The sequence below is a fragment of the Macaca fascicularis genome, chromosome 11 (genome assembly GCF_037993035.2).
Source record: "Macaca fascicularis isolate 582-1 chromosome 11, T2T-MFA8v1.1".
Taxonomy (NCBI): domain Eukaryota; kingdom Metazoa; phylum Chordata; class Mammalia; order Primates; family Cercopithecidae; genus Macaca; species Macaca fascicularis.
Genome location: NC_088385.1, coordinates 14,157,066 through 14,183,392, shown reverse-complemented (window position 1 = coordinate 14,183,392; position 26,327 = coordinate 14,157,066). Strand labels below are relative to the sequence as shown.

The window sequence follows — 26,327 nt, the reverse complement described above, 5'->3', positions numbered from 1 at the left end:
GGTCTTTTGGTTCTTTTATTTTTTTGCTTCCATGAGTAATTTTGGAATTTTTTTAACCAATTCTTTGAAAAATGACATTGATATTTTGATAAAGATTGAATCTGTTGATTTATTTGGACACTACAGTTGGCCTTCTTAACATTCTTTCAACATGCCAAGTTTATTCCTAACTTTATCAGGCATGTGTTTGCGTTTTATTCAAGTATGCACACATCTTATCACATTAAAGCCTTCTTCGAATACACAGAACCCCTTATTCTCCTAAACCTGCTTTAATTATTTATCAAATCGTTGTCACTCTGAGATAGTCTTATGCAATATCTCTACTATCTAATATGAGTACTCTTACGTAGTCCCCACTACATTATATCAAGATTGGTTTCTGTGGTTTCTGTGACCAACAAAATATGGCAGAAATGGTGGTATGTTACCACTGAGATTACATTATAATTGAAACTGTAGCTTCTTCTTTTATTTTTCAGTTCACCCCTTCTCTCCCTCTCTCACTCTTCCTCTGTCTCTTTCTCTCAGACATCACTGGCACTGGGAACACCCAGCTGCCATGTGAAGCAGCTCTATGGAGGGAGTCTCTAAACGTCTCTCTTCTTGGGGGCAGCAGAGGAGTAGACACCTACAGAGAAGGAGGAAAAGTCTCCCATCTCTGATTCTTCAGTCCTCACCTGACCTCTATAAGAAGCCACTGTTCTAGAGCTGATTTCAATATGGAGACCAGAGTGGGGAGTGATAGGCATGGTTCTGCTGCCTCCTAGTTAGCCCTGCTAGAAAGTCAGATGACAGCTGCAACTACTGAGGTCCATTCAGTAGTGAGTATCTTTTCCTTTTTTTTTTTTTTTTAATTTATTTATTATTATTATACTTTAAGTTGTAGGGTACATGTGCATAACGGGCAGGTTTGTTACATATGTATACTGGTGCCATGTTGCTGTGCTGCACCCATCCACTCGTCATTTACATCAGGTATAACTCCCAATGCAATCCCTCCCCCCTCCCCCCTCCCCATGATAGGCCCCGGTGTGTGATGTTCCCCTTCCTGAGTCCAAGTGATCTCATTGTTCAGTTCCCACCTATGAGTGAGAACATGCGGTGTTTGGTTTTCTGTTCTTGTGATAGTTTGCTAAGAATGATGGTTTCCAGCTGCATCCATGTCCCTACAAAGGACGCAAACTCATCCTTTTTGATGGCTGCATAGTATTCCATGGTGTATATGTGCCACATTTTCTTAATCCAATCTGTCACTGATGGACATTTGGGTTGATTCCAAGTCTTTGCTATTGTGAATAGTGCTGCAATAAACATACGTGTGCATGTGTCTTTATAGCAGCATAATTTATAATCCTTTGGGTATATACCCAGTAATGGGATGGCTGGGTCATATGGTACATCTAGTTCTAGATCCTTGAGGATACGCCATACTGTTTTCCATAATGGTTGAACTAGTTTACAATCCCACCAACAGTGTAAAAGTGTTCCTATTTCTCCACATCCTCTCCAGCACCTGTTGTTTCCTGACTTTTTAATGATCGCCATTCTAACTGGTGTGAGATGGTATCTCATTGTGGTTTTGATTTGCATTTCTCTGATGGCCAGTGATGATGAGCATTTTTTCATGTGTCTGTTGGCTGTATGAATGTCTTCTTTTGAGAAATGTCTGTTCATATCTTTTGCCCACTTTTTGATGGGGTTGTTTGTTTTTTTCTTGTAAATTTGTTTGAGTTCTTTGTAGGTTCTGGATATTAGCCCTTTGTCAGATGAGTAGATTGCAAAAATTTTCTCCCATTCTGTAGGTTGCCTGTTCACTTTGATGGCAGTTTCTTTTGCTGTGCAGAAGCTCTTTAGTTTAATGAGATCCCATTTGTCAATTTTGGCTTTTGTTGCCGTTGCTTTTGGTGTTTTAGACATGAAGTCTTTGCCCATGCCTATGTCCTGAATGGTACTACCTAGGTTTTCCTCTAGGATTTTTATGGTATTAGGTCTAACATTTAAGTCTCTAATCCATCTTGAATTAATTTTCGTATAAGGAGTAAGGAAAGGATCCAGTTTCAGCTTTCTACTTATGGCTAGCCAATTTTCCCAGCACCATTTATTAAATAGGGAATCCTTTCCCCATTTCTTGTTTCTCTCAGGTTTGTCAAAGATCAGATGGCTGTAGATGTGTGGTATTATTTCTGAGGACTCTGTTCTGTTCCATTGGTCTATATCTCTGTTTTGGTACCAGTACCATGCTGTTTTGGTTACTCTAGGCTTGTAGTATAGTTTGAAGTCAGGTAGCGTGATGCCTCCAGCTTTGTTCTTTTGACTTAGGATTGTCTTGGAGATGCAGGCTCTTTTTTGGTTCCATATGAACTTTAAAGCAGTTTTTTCCAATTCTGTGAAGAAACTCATTGGTAGCTTGATGGGGATGGCATTGAATCTATAAATTACCTTGGGCAGTATGGCCATTTTCACGATATTGATTCTTCCTATCCATGAGCATGGTATGTTCTTCCATTTGTTTGTGTCCTCTTTTATTTCACTGAGCAGTGGTTTGTAGTTCTCCTTGAAGAGGTCCTTTACATCCCTTGTAAGTTGGATTCCTAGGTATTTTATTCTCTTTGAAGCAATTGTGAATGGAAGTTCATTCCTGATTTGGCTCTCTGTTTGTCTGTTACTGGTGTATAAGAATGCTTGTGATTTTTGCACATTAATTTTGTATCCTGAGACTTTGCTGAAGTTGCTTATCAGCTTAAGGAGATTTTGGGCTGAGACAATGGGGTTTTCTAAATATACAATCATGTCATCTGCAAACAGGGACAGTTTGACTTCTTCTTTTCCTAACTGAATACCCTTGATTTCTTTCTCTTGCCTAATTGCCCTAGCCAGAACTTCCAACACTATGTTGAATAGGAGTGGTGAGAGAGGGCATCCCTGTCTTGTGCCAGTTTTCAAAGGGAATTTTTCCAGTTTTTGCCCATTCAGTATGATATTGGCTGTGGGTTTGTCATAAATAGCTCTTATTATTTTGAGGTACGTTCCATCAATACCGAATTTATTGAGCGTTTTTAGCATGAAGGGCTGTTGAATTTTGTCAAAAGCCTTTTCTGCATCTATTGAGATAATCATGTGGTTCTTGTCTTTGGTTCTGTTTATATGCTGGATTATGTTTATTGATTTGCAAATATTGAACCAGCCTTGCATCCCAGGGATGAAGCCCACTTGATCATGGTGGATAAGCTTTTTGATGTGTTGCTGAATCCGGTTTGCCAGTATTTTATTGAGGATTTTTGCATCGATGTTCATCAGGGATATTGGTCTAAAATTCTCTTTTTTTGTTGTGTCTCTGCCAGGCTTTGGTATCAGGATGATGTTGGCCTCACAAAATGAGTTAGGGAGGATTCCCTTTTTTTCTATTGATTGGAATAGTTTCAGAAGGAATGGTACCAACTCCTCCTTGTACCTCTGGTAGAATTCCGCTGTGAATCCATCTGGTCCTGGACTTTTTTTGGTTGGTAGGCTATTAATTATTGCCTCAATTTCAGAGCCTGCTATTGGTCTACTCAGGGATTCAACTTCTTCCTGGTTTAGTCTTGGAAGAGTGTAAGTGTCTAGGAAATTATCCATTTCTTCTAGATTTTCCAGTTTATTTGCGTAGAGGTGTTTATAGTATTCTCTGATGGTAGTTTGTATTTCTGTGGGGTCGGTGGTGATATCCCCTTTATCATTTTTAATTGCGTCGATTTGATTCTTCTCTCTTTTCTTCTTTATTAGTCTTGCTAGTGGTCTGTCAATTTTGTTGATCTTTTCAAAAAACCAACTCCTGGATTCACTGATTTTTTGGAGGGTTTTTTGTGTCTCTATCTCCTTCAGTTCTGCTCTGATCTTAGTTATTTCTTGCCTTCTGCTAGCTTTCGAATGTGTTTCCTCTTGCTTCTCTAGTTCTTTTAATTGCGATGTTAGAGTGTCAATTTTAGATCTTTCCTGCTTTCTCTTGTGGGCATTTAGTGCTATAAATTTCCCTCTACACACTGCTTTAAATGTGTCCCAGAGATTCTGGTATGTTGTATCTTTGTTCTCATTGGTTTCAAAGAACATCTTTATTTCTGCCTTCATTTCGTTATGTACCCAGTAGTCATTCAGGAGCAGGTTGTTCAGTTTCCATGTAGTTGAGCGGTTTTGATTGAGTTTCTTAGTCCTGAGTTCTAGTTTGATTGCACTGTGGTCTGAGAGACAGTTTGTTATAATTTCTGTTCTTGTACATTTGCTGAGGAGTGCTTTACTTCCAATTATGTGGTCGATTTTGGAGTAAGTACGATGTGGTGCTGAGAAGAATGTATATTCTGTTGATTTGGGGTGGAGAGTTCTATAGATGTCTATTAGGTCTGCTTGCTGCAGAGATGAGTTCAATTCCTGGATATCCTTGTTAACTTTCTGTCTCGTTGATCTGTCTAATGTTGACAGTGGAGTGTTGAAGTCTCCCATTATTATTGTATGGGAGTCTAAGTCTCTTTGTAAGTCTCTAAGGACTTGCTTTATGAATCTGGGTGCTCCTGTATTAGGTGCATATATATTTAGGATAGTTAGCTCTTCCTGTTGAATTGATCCCTTTACCATTATGTAATGGCCTTCTTTGTCTCTTTTGATCTTTGATGGTTTAAAGTCTGTTTTATCAGAGACTAGTATTGCAACCCCCGCTTTTTTTTGTTCTCCATTTGCTTGGTAAATCTTCCTCCATCCCTTTATTTTGAGCCTATGTGTGTCTCTGCGTGTGAGATGGGTCTCCTGAATACAGCAGACTGATGGGTCTTGACTCTTTATCCAGTTTGCCAGTCTGTGTCTTTTAATTGGAGCATTTAGTCCATTTACATTTAAGGTTAAGATTGTTATGTGTGAACTTGATCCTGCCATTATGATATTAACTGGTTATTTTGCTCGTTAGTTGATGCAGTTTCTTCCTAGCCTTGATGGTCTTTACATTTTGGCATGTTTTTGCAATGGCTGGTACCGGTTGTTCCTTTCCATGTTTAGTGCTTCCTTCAGGGTCTCTTGTAAGGCAGGCCTAGTGGTGACAAAATCTCTAAGCATTTGCTTATCTGTAAAGGATTTTATTTCTCCTTCACTTATGAAACTTAGTTTGGCTGGATATGAAATTCTGGGTTTAAAATTCTTTTCTTTAAGAATGTTGAATATTGGCCCCCACTCTCTTCTGGCTTGGAGAGTTTCTGCCGAGAGATCTGCTGTTAGTCTGATGGGCTTCCCTTTGTGGGTAACCCGACCTTTCTCTCTGGCTGCCCTTAAGATTTTTTCCTTCATTTCAACTTTGGTGAATCTGGCAATTATGTGTCTTGGAGTTGCTCTTCTCGAGGAGTATCTTTGTGGCATTCTCTGTATTTCCTGGATTTGAATGTTGGCCTGCCCTACTAGGTTGGGGAAGTTCTCCTGGATGATATCCTGAAGAGTGTTTTCCAAGTTGGTTCCATTTTCCCCCTCACTTTCAGGCACCCCAATCAGACGTAGATTTGGTCTTTTTACATAATCCCATACTTCTTGCAGGCTTTGTTCATTTCTTTTTCTTTTTTCTTTTGGTTTCTCTTCTCGCTTCATTTCATTCATTTGATCCTCAATCGCAGATACTCTTTCTTCCATTTGATCGAGTCAGTTACTGAAGCTTGTGCATTTGTCACGTATTTCTCGTGTCATGGTTTTCATCTCTTTCATTTCGTTTATGACCTTCTCTGCATTAATTACTCTAGCCATCAATTCTTCCACTTTTTTTTCAAGATTTTTAGTTTCTTTGCGCTGGGTACGTAATTCCTCCTTTAGCTCTGAGAAATTTGATGGACTGAAGCCTTCTTCTCTCATCTCGTCAAAGTCATTCTCCATCCAGCTTTGATCCATTGCTGGCGATGAGCTGCGCTCCTTTGGAGGGGGAGATGCGCTCTTCTTTTTTGAATTTCCAGCTTTTCTGCCCTGCTTTTCCCCCATCTTTGTGGTTTTGTCTGCCTCTGGTCTTTGATGATGGTGATGTACTGATGAGGTTTTGGTGTAGGTGTCCTTCCTGTTTGATAGTTTTCCTTCTAACAGTCAGGACCCTCAGCTGTAGGTCTGTTGGAGATTGCTTGAGGTCCACTCCAGACCCTGTTTACCTGGGTATCAGAAGCAGAGGCTGCAGAAGATAGAATATTTCTGAACAGTGAGTGTACCTGTCTGATTCTTGCTTTGGAAGCTTCCTCTCAGGGGTGTACTCCACCCTGTGAGGTGTGGGGTGTCAGACTGCCCCTAGTGGGGGATGTCTCCCAGTTAGGCTACTCAGGGGTCAGGGACCCACTTGAGCAGGGAGTCTGTCCATTCTCAGATCTCAACCTCCGTGTTGGGAGATCCACTGCTCTCTTCAAAGCTGTCAGACAGAGTCGTTTGCGTCTGCAGAGGTTTAGGCTGCGTTTGTTATTGCCCTGTCCCCAGAGGTGGAGTCTACAGAGACAGGCAGGTGTCCTTGAGCTGCTGTGAGCTCCACCCAGTTCGAGCTTTCCAGCAGCTTTGTTTACCTACTTAAGCCTCAGCAATGGCGGGCACCCCTCCCCCAGCCTCGCTGCTGCCTTGCCGGTAGTTCACAGACTGCTGTGCTAGCAATGAGGGAGGCTCCGTGGGTGTGGGATCCTCCCGGCCAGGTGTGGGATATGATCTCCTGGTGTGCCTGTTTGCTTAAAGCGCAGTATTGGGGTGTGAGTTAGCCGATTTTCCAGGTGTTGTGTGTCTCAGTTCTCCTGGCTAGGAAAAGGGATTCCCTTCCCCCTTGTGCTTCCCAGGTGAGGCGATGCCTCGCCCTGCTTCACCTCTCGCTGGTCGGGCTGCAGCAGCTGACCAGCACCGATCCTCCAGCATTCCCCAGTGAGATGAACCCAGTACCTCAGTTGAAAATGCAGAAATCACTGGTCTTCTGTGTCGCTCGCGCTGGGAGTTGGAGACTGGAGCTGTTCCTATTCGGCCATCTTCTGTGGATCATTTTTTCCTTTTTTTAGAATGAGGAGGTTTTCTTTGTGTTGTGTTAATGATTGTACCCTACAGTCACCAATGGAACACTACTCTGTGCCTGGATTTACATGTTAATTACACTTACCTTTCCTTCCTTGCAAAACTCCCATGCCCAATCACAAAGTTAGTAAAATATGTGTTTCCTCAGTCATTTTCTTTGTCTTAAAAACATGTATGTCTTCCTTCAACTTCCAACAGACCTGCAAAATCCCTCCTAGTACAACTTTCCTCACTCCCAAATGTCAGATAATTGACTTTTGTCCTGGAAATTCCCATTAAATCAATAAATTCACTGTTTCTACTCTTTGGTACCAGAGGAAAAGTGGGATGTTTCTCTGTAAAGAGAACCAACTGAATTAGAGTAAGTGGCACTTTATCAAATCCTGGATAACTATCTCCACACACACTACTGAAACAGACTTGAGAAGAGTAAGGTTACGTATACTGTCTGTGGGAGGTAAACATGAGTGTCCCAAAGATGTTCACATTCTAAGGTGTATATTTTGTGTAGAGTTGAAAAAAAGACACGAGTGGAGAATCCTTTGTATGTGTGTATAGGATTTAGGAAGAAACATATTTATTCAGGAAAAGAGTGTTTATTACCTCATCTTTAAGGTTTCAGGGCAAGTTTCACCTTACTCATTTCCTGTCACTTGTACCTGAGTTTCTTTTGTGGTCCTGGTTTCTTCGGACTTTCTTGGCAGTAAATAAATATAAAAGTAAATAGCAAGAAAGCAGTGGAGTATAGTAAGCAGTAACGTAGGCTCTGAAGACTGACTGCCATCTATACCACTTATTACTATTTTAACAAGTTTGGCGTGTGCCTCACTCAGCTCACCTATAAATCTGAGATGGCAGTAAACAGCATTCTTACTTAATGAGCTGGTTCTGAAGATTAAATGGCATATAGTATATGCTTCAGAAATATTTTTACTATAATCAGCCATGGCTACAATATGTTCATAGACTATTAATATCCTAAAATTGTGAAATATGTGATTCTAAGACAAAACATAATACCAAAATATATGAACCAGTGTCATAATTATGTAACCAGGATTCCACGGATTCACATGCACCACTCCCAGACCACAGGGACTTCATGAATTTACTCGATCACATCACAAGTTCATCCACTCTGTTAATTTTCATTTCTCCTGGGACACAACCCTCTTGTGTTGCAGTCAAGCCAATTCAAGGTGAAGCTGAGGAAGATTCTGCTTTCTGTCCAATTCAAAGAATCCCCCCTTTTCAATAATTTTTAAATCTCTCAGTGTTTTGCTTGTTGACTTTCTGGAGGGCCAAAGAATGACAATAAGTGCTTATTATAAGAATGTCTTGAGAAAGCTAGCCAAAGCATTCGTAGAAAAATGCTTGGGAGAGCTTCATCAGAGTCCTTCACCACAACAATGCTCCTGGTCATTTATCTCATGGAACAAGGGAAATTGTTTGGGAGTTCTGATAGAACCATATTACCGGTTTAGTTTGGCTTCTTTGAACTTCTTTTTGCTTCTTGTGTTTTCATGATGGTATATATCGTCCGTTTGCTTCAAGGTATAGAATTACCTTAACTGTTTCTCGTAGAGCGGGTCTAGTGGTGACCTGCTCTCAGCTTTTATTTCCATAAAGTTGAAATAACAACTTTATTGTTATTTCATTTTGAACGTGTCCTTTGCCAGAGATAGTTCTTGTGGCTGGCAGATTTTTTTTCTTTGAACACTTTAGATATATAATTTCATTTTCTCCTAGTCTGTACTGTTTCATCAGTGAATATCACTCCTAATCTGATGAGGCTTCACTAATACATTTCTTGATGTTTTCATCTTACAGTTTTTAGAGTTTTCTCTTTGTTTTTGACTATTGACATTTTGACTCTTATGTGTCTTGGAGAAGTCCTTTTGGGGTTGGGTCAATTTGGATATGTTCGAGGTCCTATATTTAGGTGTCCCAATCTCTTGCTAGCCTTGACAACTTTTTTCTAATATTTTGTTTAAAAATTTTTCCTTTCCCTTTCCCATTTCTTCTCCTTTTGGAATACTCAAAATCCAATATCTGGTCGCTCCTTGGTGTCTTGCGAAACATTGGCTAATTTGGATACCATTATAAGGGACCAAAATTTGGATTCTTTGTGACAAGAAATTGAAAATTTTAGAAAGTCAGGATGGAGATTGGTCAGAGAGTTGTACATGAAAAGTTAAATTTGTATATCATATGGATAGCTATCAGGCTTCTGCCTAAGACACCTCCAATGTCCTGGCCCCAGAGCTGGTGTTACTTTGTCAGTGGTTGGGCTGGAAGGAGGTAATGCTCACTAACCTAAAGTCTTTAGCCTCAGCTTACCACGGTTTTAGCAATGTCAGGGGGCGTTTTGCATCATTCACTCATTTCAAAGTTCACAGAGAAATATAGTCACAACTTCTTCATATGTGATAGAAAGCAACAGAAATCTTCATATTATTATAAAGTTGTATGAGAAACACGTAAGCAGATATCTTTAAAAGAGGGATTGTCTTCAAGTGGTTAATGAGAGACTCACTTCTCTTTAATTGAACACATAGGTTTCCTCTCAGAACAGGGTCTTCTCTTCTGCTTAAGGACATTAATAATAAATTCTAGCAAGCATTTCTTACCACAGTTGTTGAGTTTTAGATGCACGCGTTTACATTTCTCACATGTTGGAATTTGAAATGTGTTGCAGATCATGAAAGGAGTAAGAAGAACTATAGATGCTTACTTAGAAGACTATATTTAAAAATGTTCCCAAGATTTATTTTAAAAGAAGCCAGATATGAGATGAAAAATAAAAACTTGGGAGATTGATTTAGAACACAAAATGTTAACAAACACATTTTAGAAAGGGAGTGGGGAAGAAGTAGTTTCAGAATATTGCAAAAAAGAAAAAAATCTTCTGTGTGGAAGAACAATCTGGGAAACTGCACAGGTGCTAAGAAATAGCTCAATGCAATACGCTTGATGCTTTTATGTGGTTACCAGACTATGTTATTTGAGTGTATAATTGTGGCCCCTCATTATAAGTGGGAGTGAGTAAAATTTTTTCTTAGAATAATGACTGGGCACACAGACAGTGTCCTTTTCCGCTCTACCATCACTTCTGTTATTTTTTTTGGTCTGGTGAGTACATAGGTGATATTTATGCTTTCCTGATACACTGTACTCATTGCTGACATTGGAGAAGATCAGGGAAAAGGCCCGAGATGAGTGACCTTTAGGGACATTTCTGTTCTCTTCCTGCACTCTCCTGCCAAGGACAAGTCGGTCTTGCATCAGGCCTGCAGGAACCTCAGTTGGTGACAATATCAGGCAATGTCAGCCTGGCCCCTTTACTGCTCCTTGTCTCTGACATTCCTTTGCTGCCTGATGGTCTAACTTAAGCCACCTAGGCAGGATTGCTCTTCCCCAGTTCCTATAGAAAACAGTGTTTGGTGAGACCAGAGACATAAATCTCAATAACACAGTGGGATCTGCTGGGACCAAGCAACTACTCTCTGCCTAAGAGTAAACTCACGAAGCTCAGCTAGAACCAATCCACTTTCCATAGAGCCAGAAAGAATTGACAATTAGTAATGTATTCCCCTTTCAAGTACATCCACATTTATGCCAGGGAAAATACCAATCTGCCTGCTTCCCTTGCAAGGGCAAAGTTACCCGTAGGAAAGCCTTTGTATTAGGAAGTCTCCCTGTACTATACCACAACCCTTCAGAAGGGCCAGATCAGACCCTCATCTGCACAGCCCAGGATCCACTCATCCACAATGGTCAAGAAGCCTGTCTTTAGGATTTCCTGTCCCACACCCTCTCTACCCCCATCATACCTCCAGCCAAGCTGTCCTCAAATTAACACCAGCCATGCACAAAATGAGAACAATTACACAAGACACACAGAAGGTCTAAGTGGAAAGTGGCAGCTGTTGATACCGACTAACCTGTATATTTCATGAACTGACAAGCAGGGATTTACCAGATAAAACAGAAGAATCAGCAGCTGAAAGAAGTGCTAACAATGCAGGACTCTGATAGGGCTTTGTGGAAACACAACATTTATTGTGAAATTACACAGACAGGAATGAAAAAAGGTGGTGAGGAGTACTATATCCTATTACTTAGAAGATTAAATAAAGGAAATCTCACCAAATTCATAGGGGAAAAAGCCAGATATATAATAGAAAATACACATAATGAACTTGACTCAGGAAATAAAATATGAATAAAGACATAGAAAGAACGTGGGGAGGAATGTCTATCAGAATATTGTAGACAAAAATACTCTTTGTGGAAGAACAATCTGAGGAAACAGGTACCACAAATACTGACTAAACCAAGAAAACCTATACAATGCAATTGAGGCTTTGATGGTGGTATCTGATTTTTATTTGAATGTAGAATTGTGGCCACTTAATTATCAGTGGTAGGAATTTGATATAATTCCTAAGAGAAATGAAGCAGTGGGTAAATTTTTTTTTCACCATCAAATTTTTATTGCCATGTTAAATATTTATTTCACCGTGGTGTCATGCTGGTGGATGAGCAGTGATTTGGATAGATATTGTCCCTTCCTTTCAGGGACTTGGGACCCAGGACTGACATATCATTGTGAATAGACACAAAAAGAAAATATATGGCTGCATGCTTTGCACAAGTAAACATAGGGATGTTTTATAGTCTTCCCTCCATCACCTAGGGATATTATATACTTTGTAGATGAACAGTAGCAATATCTTAGTTCCAGACTCCCTGCTGTTACTTCACTCAAAGTACACAGCATCCCATTGTCATTGATTGTGTTGTGAGGCCAAACTTTTTCTTCCTGTTAGTCCAAATAAAATTAGTAGGCATATCTATTGCAAAAGAAATGATGACATACCTGCCTAAACTAAGAAGACCTAAAAAGTCCTCTATTGTGTGCCTTCTCTGGGCTGTAACAATGTATAAAACCCTCTAGCACAGTGAGGGATATGGCAGGCACTTGGAGAATTTATTTTTTTCCTTAATATTTTATTGTGAAAAATTTTCCACACACAGATATGTTGAAAAAATTGTATCATACCCATAAACTCTTCACCTAGATTTAATGATTGTGCATCATTTACCTTAGTTGTTTGTTTCTTTGTAGGTGTATATATGTATATAATTCACCATGGTGTCATATATATATATAAAATATCTATATATAAAATATATATATAATATATATATACAAACTATTTGAATGTAAGTTGCAGATATATTGACACTGTGTCACTAAATGTTTCAGCCTGCAGCTCTGAAGAACAAGGACACTCTCTTACATGTCAACAATACCATTATCACCTCCTGCATCAGAAACTCGAATTCAGTGATTCCACAATATCATCTAATAGTTAATCCACATTCACATTCCCCAATTCTTCCAAATACTTCTTTCTGGCTTTCTTGTTTCCAAACTAGACGTTAATCAAGGGTTGCACATTGCATTCCGTTGAGTCTCTTTAGTTTGTTTTGATCTAGAAGAGTTCCCTCATTCATTCATTCATTTATTCATTGATACATTCATTCATTTCTTCATGCATTTTTCTAACACTGATATTTTGAAGCAGCTAGGCAAGTTGCCTTTAAGAATATCCCACATTCTGAATTTGTATGATTGCCTCCTCGTGGTGCCATTTAACTCGTGGAACATGTATTCTTTTACAATTCTTCCCCTCCCCTGTGTTTATGAATTGTCAAGTTGTCATCAGCCAGTGCATTTGATGGTAGTGAGTGACAGGGGGACGTGAAGAGTCCTGCAGGTTGGCAGACCTGTAATTTTTTTTTTATTACTATACTAATATAATTAGTTCTAAGGTATGTGTGCACAACGTGCAGGTTTGTTACATATGTATACATATGACATGTTGGTGTGCTGCACCCATGAACTCATCATTTACATTAGGTATATCTCCTAATGCTATCCCTCTCTGCATCCCGTCACAAGCCCCGGTGTGTGGCATTCCCCTTCCTGTGTCCAAGTGTTCTCATTGTTCAATTCCCACGTATGGTGAGAATATACAGTGTTTGGTTTTCTTGTCCGTGTGATAGTTTGCTGAGAATGATGCTTTCCAGCTTCATCCGTGTCCCTACAGATGACATGAACTCATCCTTTTTTATGGCTGCATAGTATTCCACAGTGTATATGTGCCACATTTTCTTAATCCCATCTATCATTGATGGGCATTTGGGTTGGTTCCAAGTCTTTGCTATTGTAAATAGAATTCCCTTTCCTAGCCAAGGGAAGCTGTGAGAGATGGCACCGGGAAAATCAGGTCACTCCCACCCTAATACTGTGCTTTTCCAATGGTCTTAGCTAACGGCACAGGAGTGGTTGAATTTTATAGAATATTCTAGAGAAAGGGAAGAGCATGAAGGAAGTTTTAGTGACACGACATCAATGGCTCCCTTATAGAACTCTGTATTCAGTTTTCTCAGGTCTAGAAATCTCCTGGTGGTTTCTGTGTCCATTTGCATTAATAGCACTTAAAAATACTTTAAAATACTTTAAAATGCAGAATTTTAGGCTTCCTTTGTTATACAGCACCAAGCCTTGCCTGAGCTGAGTGAGATCCACAGAAGCTTGAACAATAGCTGTAGCCTGAGCAGGCTGCGGGGCAGCATTCTGTCATCTTTGTGTGCCCAGGAGTGTGCTGTCCTCACACATGTCACAGATAGCAGAAGCCATCTCTATCGCATCAAAAATTTAGATAATTTTTGTCTTCCCTCAATCACCTCACAAGAGAGGGACATAGGCCATAAAAGATCCGGAGATATTGACCATCTTCACTGCTGGCTGTAGCATCGCTGCTCACACACACATAAACAGAAATAAATAGCACAGTGGAAAGCGGATAACAGTCTTATGTAAAAGATTGAAACTCTCATGGTATCTAAAGTTCAATTATGACACAGTGCTGGCGGCTTGGACACAGTTCCTTGAAAACCATAGTTCAAGTCCTAATTGTACCTTTTAGAAAGAAGACACTAGCAACATATCCGACCCAACCCATCCCTCTGGGCTAGAGTATCAAAGAGAAATAAGGGATTCACATGACCTGCAGCGAACAAAGCAGAACCCAGTCTCTGAGGTGGTGAGGCCCCACCAGTGTGGAGCTCAAAGGTGTCATTGTTCTGATCCTCTTTATAAAGGGAGCTGCCCCATTCCTCCCAGCACAGAGTTGGGAGCACCTCCAGAGCCTCCTGCAAGATGCTGTTGATTCTGCTGTCAGTGGCCCTGCTGGCCCTGAGCTCAGCTCAGAACTTAAATGAAGGTAAAACAGAAGGGGGAGAAGATGCGGTGACCCTGATTGGGGCTTAGGAGGGGATAATGGTAATTAGGGGGAAGAGAAGAGAATGAAAACCCAGATTGGGCTGCAGAGTTTTCATGCCTGGGATCAGGAGACCGATTGCACCCTCATTCCACACTAAGGGTTTCTAATTTATTTAACGTACAATGAATTCTAATAAAGAATTTGTTCCAGGGGAATGAGAAGGTAAGATTTGCATTTATAGAGAGATATGATTGTGCTGTGAAAGATGCAGTGGAGAATGCAAGGCAGATTCAGAGAAGTCCAGTTGTGAGCATCCTATACTGATCTCATTAAGTACAGAGGGATGATGGTGGCTTTGCTGTGTGGTGGATCAGCATGGATGATGGAAATAAACACACATCAGAGATACTGCAGAGACAGAACTGGATGGAACACTTGTCTCTGTCTAACTAGAGATATAGAAATATCAGAGCCAATCATTGTCGTTTATCTCTCCCCTACATGCTGTATTTCAATGTGCTGGGAGTGGGATGGGTAAGATTGTATTGAAATGATTACTTCTGTTTATGCCAATTGAGAAAGCATGCGTACAGAAGCAATGTATTTCTAGGAGGTGGAGGGCATAAGAATACCAAACTATCACATTGAAGTCCCTGGCATGTGTAAACTAAATCCGCATTAAGTCTTGAGGATGCTAGGGAGGGAAAAAAGGGGCTCTTCTATGTTGAGTTCATGGTTGTTGCTCTGTGTCATAACAACCGTGCCTCATCTTTCAGCTTCCTCCCCTTTGAGCAGCTTCACAGACAGTGGCTGACGAGTTAACTTAGGGGATTCATGGGGTGGTGAGAAGACCCTTTTCCCTGTAGAACACTTGTGAGTCTTGAAAGATTTGAGATGTAACTTTTCCCATCATCCTGTGCTTCTCTTCTAGATGTCGGCCAGGAAGAATCTCCCTCCCTAATATCAGGTAAATCCCAGTTCGTTCTCAATCTGTTTTGACTGTCTTTTTCTGCTCACAAATGGATCAGCTCTCCAGTGTCTTCTTATCAACACTTTCCTTTCAGGAATTGATTAATGTTAGTGCCACTAATAAGAGGCAATCTTCATGCAAGCTTGATTCTGGGGACCGTGAGCAGGTCAACAAATTGAATGGCAGAGATGCTTGGCTTAGATGACAACAGGAGTGGGTTGACTCATCCCCCTGGCCAGGAGTGCCCCCTGGGAGATGACAGACGACTGGGCAGCATCCTCATTCTGACTCCTCTTTATACTGAGAGTCCCCCATCTGCTTTGTTGTTCCCCAGCGTTCTATTCCAGAGATCTATGTCTTCACCGAAAATGCAAAGAAATTAGTGTCTTGGTCCCATTTTTGTGCGTTTCCCCCTTCAGCTTGTTACCCTAGCTGATCAAAATTTGCTGCAACTATTCAGTGAATCTTGTGTGGGCTTTTACTCTGTCTTTCCCTTCTCTCTTTCTCCTTCAGAACATCAACAAGGACAACCCCAGCAAGGAGGCAACAGGCCCCAAGGTCCCCCATCTCCAGGAGGGCCACAAGGACCACCCCAACAAGGAGGCAACAAACCTCAAGGTCCCCCACCTCCAGGAAAGCCACAAGAACCACCCAAACAAGAAGGCAAGAAACCTCAAGGTCCCCCACCTCCAGGAAAGCCACAAGGACCACCCCAACAAGGAGGCAACAAACCTCAAGGTCCCCCACCTCCAGGAAAGCCACAAGGACCACCCCAACAAGGAGGCAACAAACCTCAAGGTCCCCCACCTCCAGGAAGGCCACAAGGACCACCCCAACAAAGAGGCAATGCCCAGCAGGCTCAGCCACCTCCTGCTGGAAGGCCCCAGGGACCACCATCCGCTCCTCAAGGGGGCAGACCCGCCGGACCTCCCCAGGGACAGTCTCCCCAGTAATCTAGGATTCAATGACAGGTATGATTCCAGTTGATTCTTCACCAAGTGCTCTAATTGCTACGGGTCTCCAGCTTTACTGTGACAAAGAATCAACTAAAAGCCCATTGACATCGTATTGTCCTAGAACCCATTTCTAAAGATTTGTGTTCAGGTATTCTGGAAATGGGTAACAAGGCCCTATATTTGTAACAAGCTCTTGAAGGAATACTGATGTTGAGAAACAACGTTCCAAATAATCTGTCTTAAATTGTATTGGCAATGAGGAAGTAGTACCATGTTCACTCTGGCACTCTGTTTTCTGTCCACGAACTCAGAGACCTCCCATTTAAAGTTTTCACCTGAGCACTGTTTGCTCTGTCCTGCCTCACACCAGCCTCTCTAGTCCAGTATTCCTGCCAAGTGGTCCCAGAACTTTCAGCAGCTAAATGGTGTCTCATGTTTTAAATTCTTACTTTTCAGTAAGTACGTGATTAAGCTTGCAACAAATATCTAATGGAATGGAAAAATATGAAGCTAAATTTAAAGGCATAACTCATCCTACCTGCCTTCTCTCCTTTAGAAAACTACCACTGTTAACTTAATGGCATCTTCTCTTTGAAATATTTATGTGTACGTAAACAATTAGAATAGTTTTCCCTCAGAACTAAGATCATAATTTATATGCAGGTACATATGTTAGTCATTTAAATAATACATTTCCTTGGACATTTCCACATGAGTAAATCTCTTAAGTGGTTATCTGTTTGCTTTGATAATTTTACGCTATTCCATTATGTGGTTGCACTGTGATTTCTTTAACCAATCCTTGTCACTGGACACTGAGGGTGGTTTCAGCTTCTCACTATTATAGAATATATTCCAGTTACCATTGTGTAAATATATCCCTGAACAAATCAGCAGCAAGTAATAACAAGCCAAGAATGATCTTATCTTTTCATCATGTCAGGAACAATTTGGAACACATTTTGTGCAAAGGAAGGGCATCAAAATAGTGAACACACAAAAACTTAGGAAGGAAACATAGGAGGTAGAGGGATGGGGAGAGAGGGGATGGGCTCTCATGTACTCTACTGCAGTAACACCAGGGAGGAATTAGATATTTCCTGCCATGTCAAGTCTGGTCTATGAACTTCCTTGTTGGTTTGTTTCAGGAAATGAATAAGAAGACGACAGTGATTCAAATGATTCAAATGCCGTGACGTTGGAAGAAGGTGGTCATAGCTGTAACTTCAACATACCAATAAAATCATCAGCTTGCAATTTCTGATTGTGGTGTCTGTTTCTCAATGTTTGTGAATGTGGGATCTGAGGACCAAGAGGACATTCTAAGAACATCTAGGAACCCTTCTCCTTGATGCTCCAGGAAGCTTCCCTCCTGCTTAATCCTAATTTAGCCAGCTGCCGTGAAAAAAGGTTTTAGTGTTTCTCTACTTCCCTGACTTCTATTTTTTTCCCCCATGAGATGGAATTTTTTTCACCCAGGCTGGAGTGCGGTGGCACGATCTTGGCCCACTGCCACTGCATCTCCTGGATTCAAGGTATTCTCCTGCCTCAGCCTTCCAAGTATCTGAGGTTATAGGTGCCCACCATCATGCATGGCTAATTTTTGTATTTTTAGTAGAAATGGAGTTTCACCATGTTGACCAGGCTGGTCTCCATATCCTGATCTCAGGTGATCCACTTGCTTTGGCCTCCAAAACTGCTGGGATTACAGGTGTGAGCCACCATGCCTGGCCCTTCCCTGACCTGTGTAGCACAAATTGAAATTTTAAAATTATTTTCAGATTGTTTACTGATATTCCGGTAATCTTAAGGACAAAAAACACAACAAGTGCATAAAAGTCACAGAAGTTGAAAAAAATTCTTACAATTTCTAAGAAATTGAGTTCGGTTTCAAGGGAATGAATATGGTTCTATGCTTCTTATCCCCACAACCCTCTCTATCACATTTACCCTATTTTATCCCTGATCACTTCTCTCCCTTTCCATGTTCCTCACCATTCTTTAGTGAAACCTGAATGGATTTCATTAAAGAATCAACATGATTATAAGGAGCAAAGAATTTGGACATTCTTAGATTTTAATTAAGACCTAACTCTTTTTCTTACTGTCTCTTGACTCTTAAAAGGCTACTTAGACTCTCAGGGCTTCAATTTCCTCATCTAAAATGAGAATAATCATAACAACCACGTTAGAGTATGGAGGCTAATGAGATAACATACATACCAAAAACCTTGCAGGGACTGGCATGTCTGCTTCTCAAGCAAGGAAGGTTCAATATTAGAAACTGCCTCTTTGCCCACTGACAGCCTCAGATAATTCACTAAGAAGTCAGAAAAATCAGAACGGAATGATCTCACCATAACCACCACTAAGTTGAGCAACCCACCTTCAGTTGAAGCCCAGGTCTCTGGCTTCTCTCCTATTATCATAGGGAAAGCCTTCCTACCCCCACCTCTTAATATCCCTCCTGATCCAGAACCACATTGCCCCATCAAGGATTTTGCTTCTCCATGTGACCCTTTTGTCTCCTGATTCTTACATCTATGATTTCAATCAGCCATAGTCTGCTGAAACGTCACCCATTTCTATAGAAGTCTTCCTAAGACTCTTAGTGCTTCTTTCCTACCATAATATTTGTCTCCCGTTTTATTGCAAAAGTTCTTGAAACTTATCTGTGTGATTATTTCCCCATCTCCCCACTTCCAATGTTTCCTTATGCACACCTTATAGATGCTTTTGTTCTTTCCAGTTCTAGTCTGTGAAGGTCATCTACGGCCTCCATTCCACACATTTCAGGAATCGTTTCTCAGTACTGCATGTCTTCCTTCCCCTCAGAAGTTTAACACCATTGATCCTACCCTTCTTTTGGGACCACTCTATCAATCTTTCCAGGAATTTTCCCTTCTCTCCCAGCATTTCTCCTACCTCTGCCTCTTCCCTCCTACAGGTACAAAGTTCTTCCTCTTCCAACTCTTTTTTTGTCTTGATAAAGAATTCATCTAATTAATTAAGCAAACTAGGATTTTTTTCTTGACTCTTTTCCTTTGATCACATTACATCTAGTCAAATAAGCTATGTTATCATTGTGAAGTTCAAGCTTCAAAATAATTTCCTACTGCAGTCTGTTTCATCACTTTCATCTCTATCAGCCCACCTCAGCAAGCCTCATCTGCAGTTTACACCAAAGAGTTCTATTTATTTCCAAACGGTCAATTACCCAACTTGACTGTTTAAAAATTATATTACCTTTCTGTGTTTTCCAGTTGATTGCTACCACTTTTACTCTGTAAGAATCGGATGCTTTAAAAATTTTTTTTTGAGACAGAGTCTTGCTGTTTCCTAGGCTGGAGTGGCGGGGCAAGCTCTCAGCTCACTGCAACCTCCGCCTCCTAGGTTCAAGAGATTCTACTGCCTCAGCCTCCCGAATAGCTGGGATTACATGTGTGTGCCACCACACCCAGCTAATTTTTTGTATTTTTAGTAGAGTCGGGGTTTCACTAAGTTGGCCAGCCTTGTCTCAAACTCCTGACCTTGTGAACCACCTGCCTCATACTCCCAAAGTGCTGGGATTACAGATGTGAGCCACTGCACCGAGCTGCTAATTTTTACCTATGCTAAAGGGCTATGTATTGCCCCCTAACTCTCCGTGTAATTGGGGGATGCTCTACACCTAATTCATTCTGCTATGGCCACACTGGTCATTGTTGTCTTTTTATGGTGGGGTAGGGAAGCAGTATGCTTAGATTTTCTGTTAATGAAAATAAATATTTTTGCACAAATGCAAGTTTGATTTTGTTACACTGATGACGTAGTGCTTAAGTGAAGGCATTAGGGTACTCATTGCTCAAATAACAAACACGGTATTTATGAATACCTCACTATACAATCCCTCTGCCTCCCATACTCCCAAGTATTCATTATCATCATTTCACTCTCTACATCCACGCAAACATGTTCTTAGCAACCACTTACCAGTGAGAACATATTATATTTGATTTTCTATATCTAGCCTGTTTTGCTTAAGAAAATGACTCCCATTTCCATGCATATTGTCACAATATGTGTGATTTTATTCTCTCTTTCTGACTGAGTAGTATGGTATTGTATATATATAATTGCATTTTAATCCAACCAATCATTGACGGATACATTGTAGATTCAGTATCTTTGTTACTGTGAATGTTGCTACAGTAAACATACAGATAAAGGTATATATTTGATACACTGACTACTTTTCCTTTGAGGAGATATCCAGTAGTAGGATTGCTCAATGGAAATGTAGTTCTAGCTTTAGTTCTTTGAGAAATCTTACTGTTTTCCACAGAAGCTGTACTAATTTACATTCCCACCAAGGGTGTGTAAGAGTTCTTTCTCCATATGCTTGCCAACAGCTGTTATTTTTCACCCTTTTATTCACAGTCATTCTGACTGAGGTAAGATGGTATCTCATTGTGGTTTTCATTCACATTACTCTGACATTTAGTGATGTTGCACATGTTTTCATTTACTGTTGTCCATTTGTATGTCTTCTTTTGAAACACATCTATTCATGTCCTCTGTCTATTTTTAATTGATTTTTGTTTTTGTCGTTGAGTAGTTTGAGTTCCTTGTATACTCTGCATATTAGTTCCCTGTAGGATGCATAGTTTACAAATATTTTCCCTCTGCAGGTTGTCTGTTGACACTGTTGATTTATTTTGTTTGTAGAATATTTTAGCTAAATTAAGTGCCATTTGTCCAATTCGGTATTTGTTGCCTGTGGTTTTCAGGTGTGACCTTCACACTTAAATGATTACCTGAGTGGATATAGGATTCTAGTTTGATTGTTACTTTTACATGGAGTTTTTAAACCCCTCTTCCACCACAGCAGCAAGGAACCATCTTGGAAGCAACGAGAAGCCCTCACCAAACACTGAATCTGTTGATGCCTTAATCTTGGACTTCCTGGCCTACAGAACATTGGGGAAAAATTTCTGTTCTTTAATCATGACCCAGTCTACAGTCTTGTTAGAGCAGTAGAAATGGACTAACACACAACCCCATCTGATTAGTAAACATACATCTAAAAACCAAAACAAAATGAAACAACAGCAAAACAACAGGGTTGGACTGTCTTCTGACCTCTGTTTATCCATTTAGTTTCTGATTCTCTATATCTTCCAAATTGGACAAATGACAATTTATCTAAAATATTCTACAAACAAAATAAATCAACAGTGTCAACAGACAACCTGCAGAGGGAAAATATTTGTAAACGATGCATCCTACAGGGAACTAATATGCAGAGTATACTAGGAACTCAAACTACTCAACAACAACATCAAAAATCAATTAAAAATTTACATTCCCACCAAGGGTGTGTAAGAGTTCCTTCTCCATATCCTTGCCAACAGCTGTTATTTTTCACTCTTTTATTCACAGTCTTTCTGAGTGAGGTAAGATGAGATCTCATTGTGGTTTTCATTCAGATTCCTCTGACGATTAGTGATGTTGAACATTTCTATGACTGCTTTTCCAAAGTGGTATCTTCAAGATCTTTGTTATCTGTAAGATTTAATTAGATATAAGTCGACGTAGGCCTTTTTCATTTATTGTGTTGGGCACTCTGTATTTCAAGAAGGTCTCCCATGCTGGGCCCTGCAGTTGAGAGTGGGCCCCACACAAATACCAAAATCAAAGGCATTGTTCATTCCTTTTATCCTCATTAGTGTATATTTTAAAAGTTCAGCCACAAATAAAACATAGAAATTATAGGAGCAGGCACAGGCTGAGCTAAATGCTCTTCCAGGCCTGCTGGGGCAGGGGAAGAATTTGAAAAAACAATAAATTCACTGTTTCTACTCAAAGAGAATCAACTGAATTAGAGTAAGTGGTACTTTATCAAATCCTGGATGACTATCTTCACACACACTACTGAAAAAAATAGTTGAGAAGAGTAAGGTTACGTATCCTGTCTGTGGGAGGAAAACATGGGTGTCCCAAAGATGTTCACATTCTAAGGAGTATATTTTGTGTAACGATTAAAGGAAAGACATGACTGGAGAATTCTGTGTACATGTGTATAGGATTTAGGAAGAAACGTATTTATTCAGGAAAAGAGTGTTTATTATCTCATCTTTAAGGTTTCAGGGCAAGTTCTACCTTACCCATTTCCTATCACTTACACCTGAGTTTCTTTTGTGGACCTGGTTTCTTCTGACTTTCTTGGAAGTAAACAAATATAAAAGTAAATAGCAAGAAAGAGGTGGAGTACAGTAAGCAGGAATATAGGCTCCGAGAACTGATTGCCATCTATACCACTTATTATTATTTTAACAACTTTGGCGTGTGCCTCACTCAGCTCACCTATAAACCTGAGATGACAGTTAACAGTATTCTTACTTAATAAGCTGGTTCTGAAGATTGAATGGCATATAGTAAATGCTTAAGAAATATTTTTACTATAATCAGCCATGGCTACATTATGTTCATAGACTATGAATACCCTAAAATTGGGAAATATGTGTTTCTAAGAGAAAACATAATACCAAAATATATGAACCAGTGTCATAATTATGTAACCAGGATTCCACGAATTCATATGAACCCTTCCCAGACCAAAGGGACTTCATGAATTTACTCGATCACATCACAAGTCCATCCACTCTGTTAATGTTCATCTCTCCTGGGACACAACCCTCTTGTGTTACAGTCAAGCTAATTCAAGATGAAGTTGAGGAAGATTCTGCTTTCTGTCCAATTCAAAGAATCTCCCACTTTTCAATAAAGAGAAAGTCATGTGAGTATGAAGGAGCTGACATATGAAATTCAAATCTGATTACCAGTGGAACAAAAAACTATGGTGGATGTGACGCACAAATGTGATATGGTCTAATTTTCATCTGTAAAAGGTCACCCTGGCTATTGTTGGGGGAGCTGATATGCGATGTAAAAAGAATGTCACTAAGACCTGCTGAAGTCTATTAACATCCTGCTGGAGAGAGAATCATGGCATGAGTCACAGCCCTGTAGTAGAGAATATGCAAGTGTTTATATTGCCATGTATTTAGAGGTGAGTCCACTGGATTTGCTCATGGCCCAGGGTTCGGTGAGAGAAAGGCAGACGTGATTCCAATATATCCGAACAACAAAATGAAACTGCTGTCGCGGACTGAGAAGACATCGGGCAGTGTTATGGGCTGAATTCTGTTTTTCCTTATTCATATGCTGAAAGCCTTCACTCCCAGTTTCTCAGAATATGACCACATTTGGAGGCCAGAACTGAAATGTGTGGATTCACTTAAAATGAGACCGTTACGGGGGCACATAGTCCCATCTGATAGATGTCGTTATAAAAAGAGAACATTTGCATGCACAGAGAGACACCAAATATCCACATGCACCAAGGTAACCCCTTTCTGAGGACATAGGAAGAAGGCAGATGTCTAGAGGTTGAGGAAACAGGCCTCAGAAACACTGACCCTGTTGACACCATGATCACAATGAAACTGAAAAAGTGAATTTCTGTTATTTAAGGCACTACTCTGTGGTAATTGCTTAGGTAAGCATAACAAAATATTTTAGGGGAGAGAGGTTTTAAGATGTTGAAATCAAGAATGCTCCTTGAGACATGTTAAGTTTGCAGGCATTTTAGAAGGCAAGTGAATTACTGAGGGCTTTGACTCATCTACAGGTGCCTGAGCTGTTGCTAGATTATGGCTCTAGCTTTAACCACTCTATCTCTGACTTTCAAATATTTGACAAAATTCCGTTCTTATTGGTTCTCATGAGTTTATAGCTGGTATTTATTCTCTTCTGATACATCCATCTCTTTCATCCACTGCAAGCACTGGAAAAGGTCAGGAAAAGGACTGAGCTGATGGGTATTTAAAAGCATCTCCTGCTGTCTTCCTGTATTCACCAGACAGGGAGAGTGAGGCACATCTGCCCTGCATTTCCCTGTGTTCCTTTTCTGTGACCTTCCTTTCCTACTTAAAGGGCTACCATAAGCTATGTAGGCTGGACTCCACATCTTGCATCCATTGCAAAACAGTGTCTGGTGAAACCGGATACAGATGATCCCAATGACAAAAATACATATTATGCCCCAGCAACAACTCTCTGCTTCATTAATGCACATGAAGCACAGTTACAACTCTTTCATTTTCCACACATACGGAGAATATTTGGCAAGAGTCACTATATCCCTCCCTCCAAAATCATCCCTACTTACTTCAGGGAAAAAAGAGAAAAACCGAGAATCTGCCTAGTCACCTGGAAATCACAAAAGTATCTATAGCAAACTTTATTGTATTAGGAAATCTTTCTATAATACATTGGGTCTTAAAAAGATGATGAAAAATGGCTATTATATTTAAACAGCTATGCCTGGATTCCAACATTTTTTGAACCAAAATGAACTCAGACTGTATTGTTACAACATGTGTGAACAGGATTTACTTGGAAGCATCAAGAAGTCTAAGACAGTATTTTGAAAAAGCCTCTATAAGAGCATCATGTACTTGGATCAAACTATAGTGACTACAGACACCCAATTTGTGGTGAAGCCTGGGTAGAAGAATAGTGTAATAATTGATGCTTTACAAAAAGTGTAAGAGGATAGCGGTGAAGAAAATCAGGAGCTCACAGATAGATAACTCATTTTAAGCAAGGATGAGATGATTTCGAACATAAAGCCTACAGCAGCTGACCACTCATATTAACTTGCAAGGAGAAAATTCATCTTGTTGATACCATAATAGAAGAGGATTGGTGATTAACAGTACAAACAATAGCCAACACTGCACACTTCTCCATTGGTTCAGCTTACATGATTCTAACTGGATAACGAAAGACAAGGAAACATTTCCACCCAATGGATGTCCAAACTCTTGCACCAAGATCAGCTACAAACAAGAGCTTAAGTTTCCTCAAAATTCAAAAAATGGTATCAAGTTACTGAAGCATTTGTCCAAAAATTGTAACAGGAATTGAAACATGGCTTTATCTGTACAATCTGAAACCAAAACACAATCAAAGCAATGGCTACAGAGAGGTGTAAGTGGTTCAGTTAAGGCAAGATTGGATGGGCAAAGGGCAAAAGTCAGGACCAAAGTTTATTTTTAAATCTCTCGGTGTTTTGCTTGTTGACTTTTTGGAGGGTCAAAGAATGACAGTAACTGCTTATAATAAAAATGTACTCAGAAAGGTAGGTGAAGCATAAGTAGAAAAATTCTTGGGAGAGCTTCATCAGAGTCCCTCACCACAGCAATGCTCCTGGTCATTTACCTCATGGAACAAGGAAAATTGTTTGAGAGTTCTGATAGAACCATATTACAGTTTTAGTTTGGCTTCTTTGAACTTCTTTTACTTTGTTTGTTTTTTATTTTTTTATTTTTGTATTTTTATTATTAGCATCTCCTTTATATGAATCAAGAAACAGAGACTTACAAGAAACTGGGTAGTTCTTTCAGCGTTGCACAACGAGGATGTTTCAGTAGTAGAAGTTCGTCACTTCTTTAACTCCTATCAATTACCACTTTACTGACATCTACATATTGTCTAAAAATGATGCTTTCACTATTCCAAACCCCTCATTAGACGCTGTGCTATTCAGAAGCATGCAGCATAACAATGTGTCTTTTTCCAATATGGGCAATACTGTCCAGTACTTGACAGGCACTCATTGAGGGCTAAACCATTGAATCACCAGATGAATGAATGAGTACCTCATATGGCCCCCTTTCTAGTAACACCTTTGACTATTGATTCATTTCTTACTAAATACCCAGCACAGTGTCACACCGTGTGAAATAAATGATACAACAATCAATTACATGCTTACTCCTACGTGGTACAACAGCCAGCCTGCTGCCATCTGGATGCTTGTTACAAATCCAAATTCCTGGGTTCCATCCCAGACTTGCTGAATTTGAATCTCATATATAAAAGCATCCCACAATACGTTGACAGTCAACTTGTAAAAACAAGTCAATGGATTTAAAAATATCACTTTCAAGAAACAGTGCTTCTTACAACTATTCTACAATATTTTTCCTGTGCAATCTCTCTTAGATTGCTCAAAACTAAAATTTTGAG

At 40.0% G+C, this 26,327-nt stretch overlaps 1 protein-coding gene and 1 long non-coding RNA gene across 2 annotated transcripts in view; one reads left to right on the top strand and one right to left on the bottom strand.

The window, feature by feature from the left end:
• The window catches only part of LOC135966081 (uncharacterized), a 217,079-nt gene that overhangs the window by 64,413 nt on the left and 126,339 nt on the right, over positions 1 to 26,327 (bottom strand). The window lies entirely within an intron of this gene.
• Positions 14,223 to 17,507, top strand: LOC107126534 (uncharacterized). Its single transcript, XM_045364758.2, has 4 exons — positions 14,223 to 14,324; positions 15,256 to 15,291; positions 15,808 to 16,265; positions 17,399 to 17,507. Exons 1-3 carry the CDS (start codon positions 14,261 to 14,263, stop codon positions 16,245 to 16,247), a joined length of 540 nt encoding a protein of 179 aa, XP_045220693.2. The 5' UTR covers positions 14,223 to 14,260; the 3' UTR covers positions 16,248 to 16,265; positions 17,399 to 17,507.

Excerpts from the sequence above, each read along its gene's own strand:
- LOC107126534 (XM_045364758.2), top strand. The coding sequence starts at position 14,261 with ATGCTGTTGATTCTGCTGTCAGTGGCCCTGCTGGCCCTGAGCTCAGCT. Across the intron at positions 14,325-15,255 it reads AGCTCAGAACTTAAATGAAG|ATGTCGGCCAGGAAGAATCT; the intron begins GTAAAACAGAAG and ends CTTCTCTTCTAG. Across the intron at positions 15,292-15,807 it reads ATCTCCCTCCCTAATATCAG|AACATCAACAAGGACAACCC; the intron begins GTAAATCCCAGT and ends TTTCTCCTTCAG.